The following is a 17,508-nucleotide window of genomic DNA, read 5'->3' on the forward strand; positions in this document are numbered from 1 at the left end:
GGAAGAGTGAGAAGTAGATAGTGGTTGCTCGATCCAATGAAGAATCAGTCTACCGTCCCGTAGCACTTGGTGAGCAAGCTTCAAAAACTCATTTCTTTTTCATGTTTCGACCAGGTCAAGAGTCTCAAGACACCAAATTTTCAAAATTTCGACGCAACCCAATACAAGATGGTGCCAGGTTTCAGTTGATGGTTTTGGTGGGTTTTAAGACTAATTTTAACCTGCCTATTCTTTGGGCGAATAAACCCATTTCCAAGGTTTCTTTTTCCAGTAAAACATAATAGAAGTTGGTTTTCTTGATTTGCACACGCTCGGTTATATGCGGACAACACTGAATGTTGCATTTTCACAAATCCAAATATGGTTTAAGTATGAATTGACATAAATGAAAAGCTATTTCAATTGATAATCAAGAAAACATTGAAACTCCATTAAAATGTGCATGACAAACAAGTACGATATAAGCAGAACATCCTAGAAGTAGTCAAATCTCAATTACAATTACAACTCCTTGAAATTCTTGAAATTTCACCAAAATTTCAGTCAACTGACTCTTCTTCATTTCACATCAGGTTTCATTTCAGTAGCTTGAGGCGACCAAAAATTTCAGTGAAATTTTATGAAATTTAATACTATGCCTGTGAGTTGGTCGATTAAGCAGTTTTTTGGAGAGCTTGGCTTTGATCACAAGTCACCTATGTGTCTTTGATGTGATAATCAAGCAGCTATCCATATAGCACCAAATATGCTTTTTTTCACAAAAAAATGAAGCATATTGAAGTAGACTGTCACTTTGTCCGTGAGAAGCTACAGCAAGGACTGACGGTCATGGATCTCTGCTCATCATGTGTGAACCAGAGAACAACAGGCTGATTTATTCACCAAAACTTTGGGGGCAATGAGAGAAGAGTGTATTTGTAACAAGCTGGGAATGTTTGGTGCTTACTCTCCATCTTGAGGGGGAGTATTAGAAGGGTGTAATTGGAAAGCAAATACTCCACTCGAGATTTAGCGCAGGGCTAAATCTCAAGAGAAGAATCTGGCAGAAAATAGAGTTCAGATTGGACTCCATCGCAAGTTAGTAAGTTCCATTTTATGTATGCAGATTATTCTATAAAATAAAGTGATCAATTCTGAGGTTTCTCACATCGAGAGTGAGGCTTCCTTCATTCTTCTTCTTCTTCTTCCTCCTCTCATTCTCGTGCTCTGTTTTTCTCAGTTTTCTGATCCTTAACAACAGAAGGGGAGAGCAATGGTTTTCACTACCCCTAGTTTTGCTAGAATTGGTAGTGTTCCTCTCCCCCAATAAGAAAATCCAAGCTCCACCTCCGCCCATAAATCCATTAGTAATGGAAACCATACTTCATACGCTAACCAGAGAAAGGACACAAAATAATGAAATATAGTTGAGATCAAAATCTAATTCATCACAATAGCACATTAACATAATTAACTTACGAAAGAATGAAGTATCTGAAAAAAGAGGTGAAATAAATAGTGCAGACTGCCTACCGGGAAACCATAGGTGAAAAAATTGATGCTAAAAGTCCGGAAAACAGCTCCCCTCAATAAAAGATTGGTATGTCTTACACCAGATCTGCGAATCATCACATATTTCATCACAATTTTCACAGCAGCAGAACACCAAGTAACAGTGAAATCAGTAACTGCCATCTAGTAAACCCCCCCCCCCCCAAAAAAAAAAAAAAAAAACCCTTTCTATTATGAAATGGATGGGAAGTGCAATAAGAAATTATTTTTAAAAAAAAGTGGAGAAATTATTCCAGTAAGCTTTGCATTAGAAAGAGAAGAACTACACAATAGATAGCCTGGGACCCCAAACAATGTGAGGAAGGGGCTCCAAACTAGGAGGCATTTTAAGCATTGTCCCAAATTGGTAAAAACACCCAACTACACCCTGTAAAACACATGTATGTCTGCGTCCTCCTGATCAGCTCTAGGAGGTCAGTTGGTGGCTCCTCCGGTGTCCACACTAGCTTCTTATTATCCACTCTAACTACAGTCACTTAATATGCAAGCTGATTCCGTTCTCTCCACATATCTGCATTTTCATGTGCTTGCCAAATTTCTCACGTTATGCACTGTACCCCCCAAGGACCTTGAATCTTCCATTGATGTCAATTGCTTGGGAATCAGATCTAATCTTCCATTGATGTTATTATGTTAATTGCTTGGGAATCAGATCTAACTGAGGCCTCTATATAGCCCCTCTCAGTGACACAAGAAAAGAAGAGTTGGACATCTAGAAACAAATGGAGAAAGACATATCGACAATCCACAATATATAAGAAAAGTTAAGGATCATATGACAAAAGCATAAAGATCCAACTGAAGATCTTCTCACAAAAATTTAGACAAGCAATCTTGAAGGCAACATATATCAAGAGAATGCATTTAAGAATCTAACCAAAGGCTAAGGCCCCACACATAGACTAAGACACTTGGTGTGATGTGATTGCATAAAAATTCATATTCGTGTTTCAAAGATAGGAGTGTCCAATAAATGTGCATTAAAGGCCAAAAACACAGAAATACAGTCAAATTGGTCAAAATTGACCTAACAAAAAATACTGCTCGACATGCTAGTCGAGCAATATATCAGACTACTTCGACCAACAAAGTCAAAAACCTACAGACAGCAACCAATATGCAACTAGTTAACCAGTAGGCAACCATCTGGTCATAAGCCTCTAACAGCTATAATGGCTAGTTCTACTAGTGGACCAACATATACACTGATTGACCAACACGCCAAAAATATGACCATCTTCTATTAGTTGGAATACAAATTAATCCTACATTTTGCCTACAATTGGATGTTTTGATGACCCCTTAATGACCCAGTGGTTAGCCCATGATGTTAAGCTTGCCTCTTCCAAGCTTTGACTCCCTAGAAGTCCAAATTTACATCTTAAGTTCAATTACACACATTGAAGAGCTTGTTGTACAGAACTCAAGGCTTCATTCTTTTCTTCCTCAAAGCTTCATCAAGAGGAAAGAATCATTGGAAGAGACTATCGATGTACTAGACTTGCACTCATATCATTATGCATCATCAATCACTCAAAGGTTAATGTGTTACACCCTTTGCTAGATACTCTTCTATCTCAATTCAGACTAAGTACAAGGACTCTCGAAATCCTTAAGAGATTGAGTGCTCTTGCCGGAAGCAAGAAGGCAAATAGATAAGGCAATAATGGCTCCCCTTGCCTGATTCTCTTACCTCCTAAAAAAATATACCCTACAAGGCTCCCATTAACTAGGATACAAAACATAGAAGAATTTAAACATGCTTTCACCCATCCCAAGAACTTAGAAGGTAACTCCATCCTCTCCACAACACTAACAAGAACTTGCTACTAAGGAATAATAGACCTTTGTGCAAGTCAAGCTTAACACTGCCGATGGAGAGGTTGCCTTCTATTCAATATTTCAAGCTTTATTAACAAAACAACAGATCCCTCATGGTCGCAGCACATGCACCTTCTTGACAATGGCGTATTAATCTTTAAGTTCTTCTCGAAAGAAGCTAAGTCCCATTCGTCGAGTTTGTCAGCTAGCTCTACGATGATCTTTCTCGAATAGTGGAAATCTTAAATACCTCTAAATAAGTGGGCCTAAGCTCCATTTCTCTTTTCCCTTTTTGGCCCCGCGCCATTTATGACTCCTGTATCCCCAAATTCACCCCCTTGTCTACCTTCACTTCTGATGGCACCTAGTCCCCCTCCCCCCTCCCTAGTCTCACTCAGGTTTGGGATTCCCTCCCCTCTATTTCTCCAACAACACTACCATTCGGCTCCTTTCCCCTTCTAAAACCTTCACCACCTCTTCATCCTAGAACCTTCTCCGTGCCCATAACCTAAAGCCCCCTTGGCCTTCCCTAGTTTGGTTTAAAAATCACATCCCACGGCACTCTCTTACCCTTTGGAGGGCCATCAACTTTGCCCTTCCCACCCAATCCTTCCTTATTGGCTACCATATCCTTATTAACCCAAATTGCATCCTTTGTTGGAATGCCTCGGAGGACCTTGACCATCTCTTCTTTTCTTGCCCTTTTTCCAGATCTATCTGGGAAAAAGCCCTATCCTATATTTGGCCCCGTTCGAGGCGATCTTTTGGTTTTGCAAATGAGTGGTCTTGAATTCTGAGAAACTTTCCAAGCTCTTCCATTTGCAATCAGGTTGGTAACACGTGTTTAGTGCCACTGTCCATCATCTTTGGTGGAGCATAACCTTCGAAGATAGACCTCCAAATCCCACTCGAAAGATATGATTTGGAACGCCATCTTTTTTTATGTTTCTTCTAGGCTTGTTGCTTCTCCCCATCCCCGAATGGCTGATACCCAAGGAACAGGCTTGTTGTTGTCTCCTAGGGTCTCAACCTCTCTCCTCGGTCTTCCTCTTAAAAGGTTGCCTTGTACTTGTTTGTTTTCCATTTGTTAATTCAATTATTTATTCATCCAAAAAAAAAAACTCCCTCAAGTCAATCACCTCAATTATCGGTTGCCTCTGTACATGGGGACCGAAGCTCTCATAAGCTTGTATTTGTGTCGATGTCTTTGTTGACTCCCCTCCCCCTTTCCTCCATTTCTATTATGGATGAAGATGGCAATGGGTTTGATCAACCATCTAAGTATGACTTGATTCCAACCACCCCTCCCCCCCCCCCCCCCCAAAAAAAAAAAATTTTAAAAAAGGGCATAAAAAATGTATCCATTACACAAGTTTTGCAATCTTTCTAATGTCTATTCAGGTAAGAACCCCTTGATTCCAGGTTCTCTTGTGCATAGTTCAAGTTCTACCACGACCTCATTTTTTTGGGACTGCGAGACAAGATACAAGGCAAAATAAAAAAACTTCAAAATCTCGATCGAGATCTCGAGAGCTCAGTTCAACCAAGATTTCAGTCAAGCCACACCTTAAAAAATGCCTCTCGTTGGTCGAGATGAGTCGAGATATCTAGATCTCGACATGTCTTGCAGCCTTCTTCCACCATACTAGTTTTGGTGATTTAGCTGGATTTTTCACTGGAAACTTGGTCGGGTCTCTATCTAGGCTGCATCACAAGGTATTTAGTCCATATACAACAAAGATCCATTGATTTTGAAGCAAATCTTAAAGCAAGGTGAGTGTTCTTCCCAATTTCACCTCATTGATTTTACTCTTGTAATCTCGTGGTATAACTCATAAGTGCTCTAATGCTGTAATGTGAAATTGTGAACCACTAAACATGTTTTGCTGTATTGTTTGATTTTAGACCTTTATTTTTTATTTATATCAAGTAATGGTAGTGTACTTCATGTTTAATAAATATACATATTCACTCCTTCAGCATATCCATTTCAAAGTTAGGGTCAAGTTGGAACTCATACAGACACTTATTTTCTCACAAATCTAAGGCCATCACTATATTTATAAGGCCTAAAATAGGCAATCTACCCATTTCCATCCCAAACTAAGCACTATTACCGAACGAGATGGGCCCTAGTTAAGATAAACAAATCTCGGCTGAGATCTCAGTTTTTTTAGGGACCAAAATCCCTGTCAACATCGCGAAAGCATGCTACTATGACTGCCACCTCTATTGATGTATACACCTCTCTTCTCTCTTCCAACCTCCACCTCTAACTCCCTCCATTCCCCTGTTCCTACCCCTCATTGCCATAACTCTTCTTGTCCCTTCCACAAAATTCAGGCTACCCCTTATCCTTGCAAAACTGACTAGTCATCATTGTTCAACTATACTAGATCTCATCTATAAAACGATGCAGCTCCCAAAAGGCAAGCTACTTTCCAGTACTGGAACACTTGTACTAATCAAATCCGTTTTCCCATCCTCCTACACCTTTTAGAGTTGGTACCTAAACCTTCCCCAGATTCACTATCAAAACCTTGGAGTCACCTTTTCTATGATTTTTCTTTTGGAAGGGTCCTGAGACCTCCAAATTCCTCCAGCCCATCAATTGGCCTCCATTTAATTTTTCAAATCTAGAAGATGCCTTGGAATTTGTAGAATAATAGATTGGCCTTTTCAAGTTAATCTGGAATCTCCTCCGAATTATATTCCCTGTTGCCTAATGCCTATCCTAATCAACTTAAGTTTCATTCCATTTGGACTACTCCTAGTCTAACACCTTTTGGGTGTGGTGGAAAATTTTGGTTATCTACCTCTTGCTTATGGCATCGCCACCACCTTCCAAGTTGATGCCTAGCACCCCATGGGTATTCTTCTCAATCTCATTGGTGCCATGCATTACCCCCACTTCTAGGATCCCAAATGCTTCCCCCCTCCTCCATCTCCCATGGCTCTAGTCTCTAATGGCCCTATGATGTAGGAGAAACCCTAAAAACTAGGGGACCTACAAAGTGGGCTACTAAACTCTTAGAATTAAACACCTATTCTTGACAGATAGTAAAGAGAGGAATTTGCAACACTTGAACTCTGATTAATCATGCATGTAAGATAGCTAAAGTAGATAAATAAACACATTAAGTCCTACTAGTAAGCACAACTAAATAAGAATCAATAGGGAAACAAGGGGATGGGGATCTTGGCACCATAACACTAAATTGAATGCAAGGGAGTCTTAGGAAGTTTTTGTTTTAAACAAAACTACTGCCAAAGAATAAATGAGAAATATTTAGGGAAAGATAATGTTACCTGCTGATCCTGGCTACAAAACAGGGGTTAGAAAGCATTTAGGAACAGAAATAAGAGAAAGAAAAAATACTTTGAAGTAGTGGTGAATCTTAGGAAAGGAGAAAAAATATTTTGAAGTAATGGTGTATCCTAGGAAAGAGAGTAGGTGATAAGAGAGTGGGAGAGAAAGAAAAGAAACAAAGAGAAGGGAAGGGAGACTGACAAAAGAAAACTAGACTGCCGTATAAGGGAAAGAGGGAAGAAAAAAAAAGAACAAGGATTTTTTTTTGCAAGAAAAACAAAACAACCGTGGGGTTTAGGGAAGAAGAAGAAGATTTCCAGGAAAGAAACTAGGTCTTTTTTGAGAAAAAAAAGAGAGTATATCTTTGTAGAGGAGAGCAAGGGGAATTTTTCTAGTGGGAAATAAGGGTGAAAGGAGGAGAGAGAGATTACCTGGAGAGAGGGGGAAGAACTAGTACCGCCAGGAGAGAGAGAGAGAGCAGCGTGAGCTTCTTTTCTAATTCTTTCATTCACTCATTCATTCATCACCAAAAACGAATTCCATACAAGGTTTAAATAAAAAAAATTGATCCCTCACAACCCTACATGTTTAATTCCCAAAATAACCCCAACTTAAGTTGTATATATAACTCAAACTCAAACTCAAAATAATTCAAAATTGGGCCAAAATAGACTCTAGGCCCAACCCCTAAAGACTCAAACATTAAATTAAAATATTTCAATAGTAAACTACTACCCAACCCACTAAGACTAAGGAAAATAACATGACAAACTACCTATGAGCAGTGTTTCTCAACGAACCATATGATCCTAGCAATCCAATAATCTCCGAACTCATCATCCATCCATATAGATTCTGTCATGGGATGATCTCTACGTCGGCGTCGCCGGTAAACTCGGAACTGCTCACTGATGTCCTCATCACCCTGGTCCCCCACTTCTATTCTCCCAGATCTCACCCTAGTTTGGAATTCCCACCCACACCCAAAACAAAAAAGAAAAAAAATAATAAAATAAAATAAATGGCTCCCTAACTGGCTAGGTATTTTCACTTCCTTTTCTTGGAACTTCAGAGGCCAACCTCCCCTCCCCATCGCTTTGCTGTAGGACCCAAGTCCCACACCAAGTGGAAAGCTAAAGGTTAGGAGAAGGCCCCCAAGCTGCTGCACAGCAGCACACCAATAACTCCATCCTATACTAAGTTTTTTTCACTTTGGTTAGGAGGGACAGTACTAATTCTCCCTTAACCCATAAAGATAATTTTGTCCTTCTCAAATTAGGTCTTGGTAAATTCAGTTTTTTATTCAATGAAGGAGGCCACAGATTTGGTCCATAGTCCTTGTAGAGATCCAATTACAAGACCAAATTAGCTGCCATTTCTGATTCCTAGTCTGACTGTTTTGAACCCCTAATCAGAATAGGACTGGACTAATTATAAATAGTTCGACGGAGGCCCTGCAGTTCAGATCATAATTATTTCTCTCAAGCTTTGAGTGCTTCTTATGTGTGTTTTCTGTTGCAATTACCGGTTTTGCTCAAGTTGGACAAAGAAGGTCAAGATCAAGGAAACCCCAAGGGTCTAGGAGAAGACAAGCCAAGATCCTTGCTGTGGCTGAATTGACCGTCTCCAAAATCCATTGCCATCAATCTGAAACCCTACAAGGCCCCCCACCCAGGTATATGGCAGCCAACCCCATCCTGCTTCTTCTAACCCTATTAAACATATATTCATCCCCAAACCCTAAGTTCAATCCTTCTTTTCCCTCCATTATCAAGAGACATCATATCTCACAAACCTACACCAAGATCTAGCCCACATTACTCCCATCACAGTCCCTAACTTCAATCCAAGCTACAAACAAAATCTGACCATCAAACTGCCTGTTCTTGCAGACTTGAAACCCTAAAATCAAAATTCTTCATAACTTGAAAATTGACCATCCAAAATTGATGAGCATGCCAGCATGCTCTAGGTTCAATCAAGTTTCATCCAGTTCTAAGTGCATTAGGCCCCCTAAACCCATCTCAAGAAAATTTCCTTATATCTCCCGAATTTGACCACATATTCTGAAATCCCTCAAAACCTAACCTATTCACCCTAAAACCAAACCTAACCACCCCATATAAGTTCAATGGAATTTCCACATAAGCTAACTACATACTTTACCATAGCATAATCCCATCATAGCCCATATCACAAACCTACCCATGGGCATAACTGAACATAACCTAACCTACAACTTTTTGAGCCTTGAGTTCTACAAAAGTTCTTGGTTGATTAGCCTTCATTCAATTGAGGCTACATCACCCTTGGTCCAAACTTATCAGGTCCAAAGGTCATATCCCAATCCTTCACCACCTGGAGAACCATGAAACCATGTCTCCTTACTATATCTAGGACTCCCCTTCTTAAACCCTTTGATGGAATGGGTTTGAGAAATCAACCACTTCCTTTTGTCCTGCCCTTTTACCTGCATTATTTTGCAAAATGCCTTAGCCTCCACTTGCCCCATAGTAGACACTCCCTTCCCATTAACCATGAATGACACAGTTGACTTGTTCCTTCTTGGATTCTTCCATCCGTGACACAGTCTACAAACTAATTTTTTGGGCCGCTATTTCCCATGTTTCCACATAGGATCAATTTTTTGACTCGATTCGGAAGGCCATCTTCAATGATGTTACTTCTAGGTTTGCTTCCCCATAAACCATCTTTAGAATCCCCAAGGTTTTGTGGTGAAGACAAATTTCACCATCTAGAAGGATGCAGGCCTAAACCGGGGCCTAACCATGGCCAGAACACTCTAGAGTGGCATTGACCACCACCAAATAGGTAATGGATTGTATCCAGAATTTTGTGCTCTTAGAATTGACTGGTTGTGGGCCCAAATATGTTCGAAGGCCAGCCCTGTTTCTAATTTTTCTAATTTTAGGCATTTGTGGGGAAGGGGCTTCTGGTCTTTTTCTAAAAGGATGGCTAGTCATCTGTTTCTTTAAATGGTCTAAAATTGTGAGAGGGGGTAGAAAATGAATTCTAGGCCTGTACTCTGTTTCATCTTCATTTCATAGTGAAACCATCTTAGCTCGGCCATGTGCATAGCCTTCAGGTGACCCACGTAAACCTTGTCATGTGTCTATTGTTTTTTTCCATTTTCACAGCTTGGCTGTGTAGCCTTGCTAGCATAAGGAACAAGCACAATGAAGCTACCTAGGGTTTAGATTTGCCCTTCTGTTGACTCCTCAGTTTACCTCTTAGTCTTAGATTTGAGGTTTTCCCTTTGTTCAGCTCCCTCCAACCTGTTTTCCTTTCCCTAAGCTTACCAAACCCTGGCACCTCCCCCCCCTTAAAAAGAAAAAAGAAAAAAAAAAGCTTTTCTCATTCCTTTTTAGGGTCATTAATTTTTTTATTCATCCAAAGGTAGACCCTGGATTTATGTGAAACTTTTGCCAAATGGACAAAAAACCCTTGGAGTGGTCTATGATATCAGTATTTTATCAGATTACATAGCATGTGGATTCAGAATTTGAAGTAAATGAGTTTCGGTTGTCATTACTGGCATCCTATCAGGCAGCAACTTTTTTTATTTTAAAATTTAAAGTAAATTTAATACTCACAGAAGTTTTGAGTACAATGAAGAATACAGGCGTAAGGCTTACCTCGATTCACAAATGAAAAAAGAATGTCTTGATGGAAGAAGTGCTTCAGTTAAGTTGTTTTCTCTCATGGACATAAGAACATCCATTTCCTCCAAATCACATTTTGCAAAGGATAGCTGTTTGGAAATGAATAAAAAAAAGACATCATTCATACTAGTAACATGATCCAGTAAATATAGCACAGACTAAGAACAGCCTATTGATACCAGGTCAGAATCATATCTCAGAACTTCTATTTAAGCATAACTCAAGTTTTTATTTCCCAGTCTGCACTGTTTCATGGACATCTGTATATAATAATTAATAAGTATGTTGTTCTGATATATTGGAATTTCAGATTTGTCATATACTCTTGTATAAGCTATGGAGAAACACAAAATAACATGTATCATATAATAAGAAAGAGTAAAAGAAGGCAATTTCATTAAGTCAATCTATTCATAATGTCAACCCCATCCCCAAAAAAAAATTAAAATTGTCATCACTCCTCTACAAGGATTAGAACTAGTCTATTTCCATATTCATTAGTGGAATCTCTATTTCTTCATAAAAAATCAAAACCTACAAACAGGGATTATCTCCTTTTTATATTCTCTTTTGTTTCAACCTAGCCCAACTTAAAAGAAGTGATGACAATATTGAAATAAACCAGAATTTCGCGAGGGGTCAATGGTAAATAAAGGAAAGGAACGACAAATCTGTCAATATCGCATAACTGAAACAAGAATGGCATGAATGTAATTAGACTTTATATTTCAACCACATGCACGAATAACTAAAATAGAAATTACAGAAATAGAAAATCTCGCAAGCATAAAATCTTCACAAAATCTTATTTTGGGCCCCACAAAATCCTCCATGAAGGTCATGAGTCTCATGACACTGTTCACGTGAATAGTGACGTGAACAGTATTTTGGCCTCCTTTTTTCATGTGTTGAGGTGGCCTTCAACGCTGTTTCAAACAGGTTCCTGGTTGGTTGTCCTACATCAAAATAATTGGAGAACAAGGCTAGGCGATAGAATCTGTGTCTTCTATCATCCAGCAACCACATATTTAAAATAAACTGAAATAGAATTACAAAAGGAAATAACTCAAATATAACTCTTAACTCTTACCTAATTAAACCTAAACCTTAGTAGAAAACTCACTTAGACTAAGACACTAATGACCAAAGACCTAATAAGGAAACCACTAACACCATCGTGTTACATCATATTACCTCTCATTATCTCTAACAAGATCAACTAGATCTGATTTGCTACATGGAATGGATCCACTAATGGAATAGAAGGCAGACATCCCGATCTGATGGCCATATTTGGATCAAATCTGATAACAGATATAAAGGTCAGATTTAGTAAGTATTGATATGCATTGTTGTGTGCCTTTGTAATAACATGAGCTGTTGGGATAAGTAGCTTTACGCTGTAACATGGTATCAAATACAAGAGCTCAGTCTTCTCAGAGTATGTTGTGTTCATGTGCCCTGTATACTGGTGCCATTGTTGGGTTCACAGGCAGAGTCACATTTGTGGGCTAGAGAGGTTATTAACATACATTGTTTTTCTAACATGGTATCAATGCTCGTGGTCTGCAGTTGCCCCTCAGTGCCCTGTACCCTTAACAAGTGTAACCTGAAGTTGAGATCAAAGAGGAGAAACGTGCAAAATTTATGCAACACCCAATGTATTATTCCAATTCCGATGAAAAGGCTGTCATTTATATTTATAACAATAATAAAGCAAAACAAATTATAAACATTTCTTTTAGCCACATATGTCTCAACATAAGATTCTGGGAAACCTAAGGATGCGTTTGTTTGGCGGAATAAAATGGGGTGGACAAAAAGGGGCGGAGAAGTACATTGTTTCCAATGAAATCCCAAAAACATGGTTGGTTTGGTTCAATGGGGTGGGAAAATGAGCAGACACGCTTCCTCAAATTAAGGAAGCTTGTCTGCTAATGTGGCATCTCACTTTTCCCACCCATCTCTTTTAAAAGTCCTACATTTTTAGTGGAGACTTTGAGGGGAAGGGAGGGAAATGATAAAAGTGGGACCACGTTTTCAACTTTTCCACAAAACCCTTTCCTTTCCTATTCCCCCACCCCCCACTACCAGTGGGTCGGACCAGCTTATTTTTCCCACCCCATTTTATATTGCAAACAAACAACTGTAATTCAACTTACTAACAAGATAATGACTATACCTAAATCCCAAAACCTGGACCATTTGTATGGGACCCACAACTAGCCACTTACTAAACATGTACTAAATTTGGGCACCCATTTAGACAGAAGTTTTAAAACATAAACTGCATCCAATCACAGTTAATAACCAAATTAAATCCCAAACCAATATAGTACAAAAACTAGGACTATACTTCAACAAGACTGCATCAGAATGACATAAATCTTCGGCTCAAGCTATAGGATGACCGAAGAGTAAAATTTCTCTTGTCAGCCTTTGCATCTTTTGAGTGTATCAATCACATTATTATATGATATTTACTTTTTGTTCTCAAAGCAATAGAAATTCTAATTGTAGCCGAAAAATGGAAGAAATCATTACACTAATCTCTCATAAGTTGTCAGAATTCACAAGTCACAAAATCCTCATTCACTCCACTCATTCTATAGGCATGTTTATTTACGTGCAGCATTCTGCATTCTATGCATTACCCATTTGGCATTTATGATCCTATCCTCTTTATCAATCCTATAAAATCTCTCTTTAATTTTTTTTCTGCTACATACAAGACACAAAAGCATATCTCCACTTATCCGATCAACTTTAATTCCATAAGCAAGGTATTAAACAATTTACCAAACAATTTCCCACACCCAAAGTATAACTAAGGAAAAAGAGAATGGTAGTCCCAAATAAACAATAAAAGGTTTATCACAAAAGCATATCTCCACTTATCGGATCAACTTTAATTCCATAAGCAAGATACTAAACAATATACCAAACAATCTCCCACACCCAAAGTATAACTAAGGAAAAAGAGAATGGTAGTCCCAAAGAAACAATAAAAGGTTTAGGGGTAGAAATAATGTCTACCATGTAGTAGAAAATTAGAAGAGAAAGACCAGAACAGATTTCCGTCCACTCTGAGATGGAAGATATTTTATAGAAACCAATGAAATCCGCAGCTGTTTGGAACGTCTTCGGGAACACAATAGGGAGCTGATACACATAAAGCAGGACAATGTTGAAACCTGTGTACAATAGAAGAGGCCGCCACCACCTTCAAACCCATGAGTACAAAGTAAGCCACCAAGGAGAATGACAACTGGAAATTGAAATATGAAGTAAAATTGCCCCTGGGAGCAAGGAATGAGTGGAAAAAGAAATAATTAATTACCGAAAAGTTACCTGAAAAGGCCCAGAAAATTGCTTGTTAAAGACCAAGTAATAAGACCAATGCAGCTGCAAATAAAGAATGGTAGAGAAGCCCAAGAGGGACGACTAATTCCCACAATCAGCTGAATAGCCGGCAATAGCAAGCAGCTAGCAACTTTAAGATGGGAACCTTCCATGTAGCAAAACAAGAAAATAATTCAAAAGCAATTTAAAACATGGGAATATAATTACTTCAATAATATGTGAATAAGATTATCCAATGCTAAGGCATCATGAGATAAAACCAACAAAACAAATCAATAATATTTGGTGGCATAAAAGAGCTGCAGATGTTTAGTCAACTTAGACAAGCAATTGTCATTTGGTATTGTTTATCCAATTAAGCAACAAGCTGTAATACTGTCAAGCCAAAGTCAAGATAATTTGCACAGAATGGTTAAGTAAACTGATTGCAGACAACGGTAACCTCAATTTGTGCTATGCCACAAGAAAAGAGTAAAAATAAAATAGCAACTCATACAAGATTTTATGGTTTCATTTCCTATTATTCTGATAAATTTTACTGGTTTAAAAGAGCCATTCAATAACTCTTCTTTATCTTCCATTCAAGAAATAAGGGGTGGTTATCTGTCTAGGAGTGTGGCCTACATCAGCATCCCCACGTGTCTATCTCTTTCCTCCTCAAAACAAGGAGCAGAAGTGTCCTATTCATATGGTGAGGTAAGAGATACACTCATGGGTGTGCTGGTGTATGTCAAACTCTCAGACGGTTCTTTTTCCTCAAGAATAATTGAAGTTCATCATATGGTTCTGCACTGTGAAGAATAAAATACATAGGAATTTACAAAACAATCTGTTGAATACAACTTTTTTTCCTCCAACTAACCTAAACGCTCCATGGATGATAAGAAACGGACCCAAAAGGAGTCCTGCCTTGGAATCAGAAATAACCTATTCCCGTAGATTTCAACCAGAGCAACAACAGCTGTTAGTAGTTGGACGACCAAAAAATAAATGACAGATGGAGATCTTGACGACTGGACTCTGCAAGAGAGTTCAACATCAATAAGTACAGGAGAATCTAAGACCGTGGAAATTTATGGCATACAATCTAAACCAAAGAGTAAAATTATTGAACAAAAAATTTTACCTCACAAATCCGAGTAACTTTGCCCACCAAGAATCTATTTCACTCCAGTCATCACCCTCAATGGCCCAAGTAATATAGAATATCAATTGTGGGAGAATGGCCATTACGGAGAAGAAAACAATAAACCATGGCACCCAAGATTGCCTCCATAAATGAAATCCTGTTGAAAAAAAAACGTGTAACTATTTCTCTGGGCAGGAGAGAAAGTTTAACATATATTATAATCCACAAGCTAGAGGTTGCAATAATCTAACCATAAAAGATAAGACATCATATGAGAAAATGTGGTTTGGTCACTTTGATGCAGAACCACCCCCACTTTGAGCTTACTTTCCTTACAATAAATAGGCCTAGGATTGAGCCATACAAGTTATGGGCCTTTTATCAGAGAGGTTTAAAGTGAAATGGGCCTCTTTTATTGGCCTAGAATAAGGAAACAAAGGCTTAGCACGAATTTTATTTTAATGTGGTTTAATTTGAGGTCATGTGATCACTTAAGTTGTCACATGACTTGATAGTTGTTAATAACTAATTAACTAGCTAATAGGGCAGTTAGCTGGTTGGTAAGTAGTCAGTTAGGCTTTAGGAGACAGATTCCTGTTTTATTTGCATTCAGCTTTCCTCTTTGTATTTGGATGTTGACCCAAGCAATTCTTAGCCCCTATTTATACCATCCCCAATGGCAATGGGAAGAACAAAGTAAAATAAATTTTCCAGAGTACATTTGTGGCTGCTAGCCTGCTGCTGCCTTGTCTTGTCTAGTGTAGGCTGAAGCTTGGTGAGTCACATCCAAGTTGCATGCTCCTTGGTGTGTAATATCCAGACTGCTGGTAAGAGATTGGTGGGTAAAACTCAAACCCCTGAGCTGATAGTGCAATCAGTTTTCTATCATCATTCGGTTCCCCTTTGTCTCCCTTTCCTTTGATTTTGTTTTTGATCATCCATTAAAGTCCATTGAACCTCCAACTTCTCTACAGAATTTCCTAGAAGATACTTGCAAGGTGTTTTCAAGAGAATTTTCCCGTCTTATCCAACCATTAGACTCCCTCCACGAGTGCAGCTTTCAAGCCAATTTTCAGCCACATCAGATAGGTTACACCCTAACTTCTATTAAGCCTAACTTCCTTCTAAACCCTAAACCTGGACCTCTTATTTCTCTCATGCTACCCCTTAAAATTCATTCAAGTTTGATAGACAGCAACTTCATCAAAGCCCCTAGGCTCAATCCAAAACCCCGCCCAAAACTTCCATCCAAACCCCTTTGACCAGCAACCCCTAGATCTTCTCCATTGTCCTGGATTTTAGGGACTGAGATTCAGCCATCAGAATCATCCCAATTTTCGATCAAGACTTTCCCTCAGCCCCTCTCACACTCCAACCCAGTTATAGTCCAACACAGCAACAACAACAATAACCTTATCCCAATTAAATGGGTCGGCTACATGGATCGGTATGAGGCTTAGACATTAGCAGGAATAAGAGAAGTAAAAAGAAATAAAAAGGAGCCTGAAAAGCAGAGAAAGAAAAGAAGTAAAAGAAGACGACAAAAAAAAAGTAAAAGCGCCATCCTAGGAACATTACTGTACAACAAGATGACAACACAGGTCCTCATCATCCAAACGACTCCAAAATCATATTAGGATCAAGCCCTATGGCCCCCTACCATAACAATATCCTTTTTTTACTACTACACTAGTCAATTTAGGCTTGCCCTACCTCTTTTAGCTCCGTAAAACTGACTCTGGACACTATTTCTTACTCAAGCATACATCAGTCTACAACTACCCATTCAAGCCCTAAGTAACACAGCTTTCTTCCATCAGTTTCACCGATAAACCCAGCAAGCACCCCACAGCGAGGCCATCCAATTCTTATTACAGCCTTTCATTAACAGAACAACCTCTCTTAAAGCTCTAACGGCCTTAACCTGCTGTAGAATTGCTGATTATTTCCATGCCCATCAGAATTCGGTATCCTTCATATCATTCTAAAGGAATCACTTCCCTCCTACAGCACCCTCCTTCAATCCAAAACCCATCCCCAAAAGCCCATTGGAACCCCATTGACCTTTACTTACCTAAATTTTCTAAACTGCCCTAGAAGTAAGGGGATCACAACCAGCCATCAGAAATGATCCAGATTTAGATTAAATTTCCTTCCCAACCCCCTCATCACTGTTCTAAAGTTACTGCCCCAACTAAGACTCTAAAACTCATTCAAACCAAAACCCCAAAAACTGTGGGTGCTGACCTGAGATCTTGGCATTAGCACTCAATCAAATTGAACCTACATCACATAAAGACGGAAAGCTTTAAGAAACTTATCATGAAAGAGAGAAAGACAGAGAGAGAGCAAGCACCATACCAGTTTTTGGAGCACTAAATTGAATGAGAAGAAACAATAGCATATCAACTAGAGAAATCAAACTCCAATTGAGTAAAGCAGCTGCATGAAACAATAAGAAGAAAAGATCATCCAATTGAATACTAATGTAAATGGACATAGACAAACTTTGGACGTAAAACTGATAGATCTTATGGTGAAAATTCATATTAACAATTCAAAAGGTTTGGCTATCAAAAATGCTGATGAAGACCACAAATCACAACACAGAACTGCTAATGAGTACAAGACTACAAGTCAATGTCTTTTAC

The 17,508-nt window shown here is 38.8% G+C and overlaps 1 protein-coding gene across 1 annotated transcript in view; it reads right to left on the reverse strand.

Moving 5' to 3' along the window:
- The window catches only part of LOC149010543 (piezo-type mechanosensitive ion channel homolog), a 70,437-nt gene that overhangs the window by 45,160 nt on the left and 7,769 nt on the right, over positions 1-17,508 (reverse strand). The window contains exons 2-8 of the mRNA XM_089161559.1: positions 17,219-17,299; positions 14,855-15,014; positions 14,591-14,748; positions 13,717-13,873; positions 13,402-13,588; positions 10,339-10,454; positions 1,513-1,597 (exon numbers count right to left, since the gene is read on the reverse strand). Coding sequence (XP_089017685.1) covers positions 1,513-1,597; positions 10,339-10,454; positions 13,402-13,588; positions 13,717-13,873; positions 14,591-14,748; positions 14,855-15,014; positions 17,219-17,299 — 944 coding nt within the window. The remainder of the gene's footprint in view (positions 1-1,512; positions 1,598-10,338; positions 10,455-13,401; positions 13,589-13,716; positions 13,874-14,590; positions 14,749-14,854; positions 15,015-17,218; positions 17,300-17,508) is intronic.

This window comes from Hakea prostrata, chromosome 7, assembly GCF_041222555.1.
Source record: "Hakea prostrata isolate BN-2017 chromosome 7, UWA_Hpros_2, whole genome shotgun sequence".
Lineage (NCBI taxonomy): Eukaryota > Viridiplantae > Streptophyta > Magnoliopsida > Proteales > Proteaceae > Hakea > Hakea prostrata.